At 40.3% G+C, this 1,317-nt stretch overlaps 1 protein-coding gene across 1 annotated transcript in view; it reads right to left on the reverse strand.

The window, feature by feature from the left end:
- The window catches only part of LOC106870294 (E3 ubiquitin-protein ligase SHPRH), a 78,893-nt gene that overhangs the window by 27,470 nt on the left and 50,106 nt on the right, over positions 1–1,317 (reverse strand). The window contains exon 21 of the mRNA XM_052975311.1: positions 406–474. Coding sequence (XP_052831271.1) covers positions 406–474 — 69 coding nt within the window. The remainder of the gene's footprint in view (positions 1–405; positions 475–1,317) is intronic.

Here is a 1,317-nt window from a genome sequence, read left to right on the forward strand (position 1 = left end):
AGCCAATCCAGGGGCACTGGCAACGATCCCGCTCGAAAGATTTCATGTGTCGCCCGCACAAGGGCCAGTCCAGGGGCACTGGCAAACGATCCCACTCGAAACATTTCATGTGTCACCCGCACAAGGGCCAGTCCATGGGCACTGGCAAACCCATACTAACATGAAGAAATGAACCAAAAGCACTCCAGACATGACCATCTCATCTTTATATGAATAACAGGGACTATGCTGTCCAAAGGCTCTCTCTAAACTTAAGACTGTAATGTTTAATTTGAGAGAGATTTAGTATCTATTTTTAGTATGTTAAGCAACAACACAGAGGGTCCCTCATTGATTCAGCAAATACAATAAAGGTTATTGAACAGAAATCTGGTACAATGGTCCCAAACAACTCCAAAATCTCACCTTTGGTTAATTCTGTACAAACAAGATTCATATTCCTCCAAGTCTTTTTTCAAAAGGCACATTTGGCACCTGAAAAAAAAATTATGAAAATATCTTTTATCTTTTACTTTTTTCAGTCATCACACTGTGGCCATGCTGGGGCACTGCCTTGAAGAATTGTAGTTGAACTTAGTGACCCCAGTACTTATAATTTTTTTGTGAAGCCCATTACTTATTCTATGGTCTCTTTTGCCAAACTGCTAAGTGACTGCAACATAAACACATCAGTTGTCAAGTAGTGATGAGGGACAAAGACACATACACACATACAATGGGCTTCCTTCAGTTTTACTCACAAGGCTTTGGTCAGTCTGAGGCTAGAGTAGAAGACACTTGTCCAAAGTGCCACACAGTGGGACTGAACCAGGAACCATGTGGATGAGGAGCAAACTTCTTACCACACAGCTACACCTGTGCCTATACAAGACTGTTTTTTTCCATCATTGGACTATGGCCAGAGCATCACCTTCTATGCCTTCTAGGGCTTAGTCAATTGCATCAATTGCTGCACTTACTTATCAACTACTATGTATTTTATCTACCTCATATACATATATATATACACAAACACACACACACACACACATGTATATTCATATTACATATATATATTACATACACACACATACACACATATATATACTAGCACTATAGCCCGGCTTTGCTCGGGATTAAGTTAGGATTACCTGAGTAATACCATCAACTGAGGCAAATTTGGCACCCGAACGTAAGTTTTGTAAGAGGAATAGAGAGACCTATCTTCTCCCACAGAGATGTGAGAATCAGATCTCTCCTTTCGAAAACATGAACAGTTTCGTAACATTGTTTACAAAATAATAGCTGATCGTTTGCGAAGGAGCGTGTCTACAGTCA

Source organism: Octopus bimaculoides, chromosome 21 (assembly GCF_001194135.2).
Source record: "Octopus bimaculoides isolate UCB-OBI-ISO-001 chromosome 21, ASM119413v2, whole genome shotgun sequence".
In the NCBI taxonomy this organism is placed as follows: Eukaryota; Metazoa; Mollusca; class Cephalopoda; order Octopoda; family Octopodidae; genus Octopus; species Octopus bimaculoides.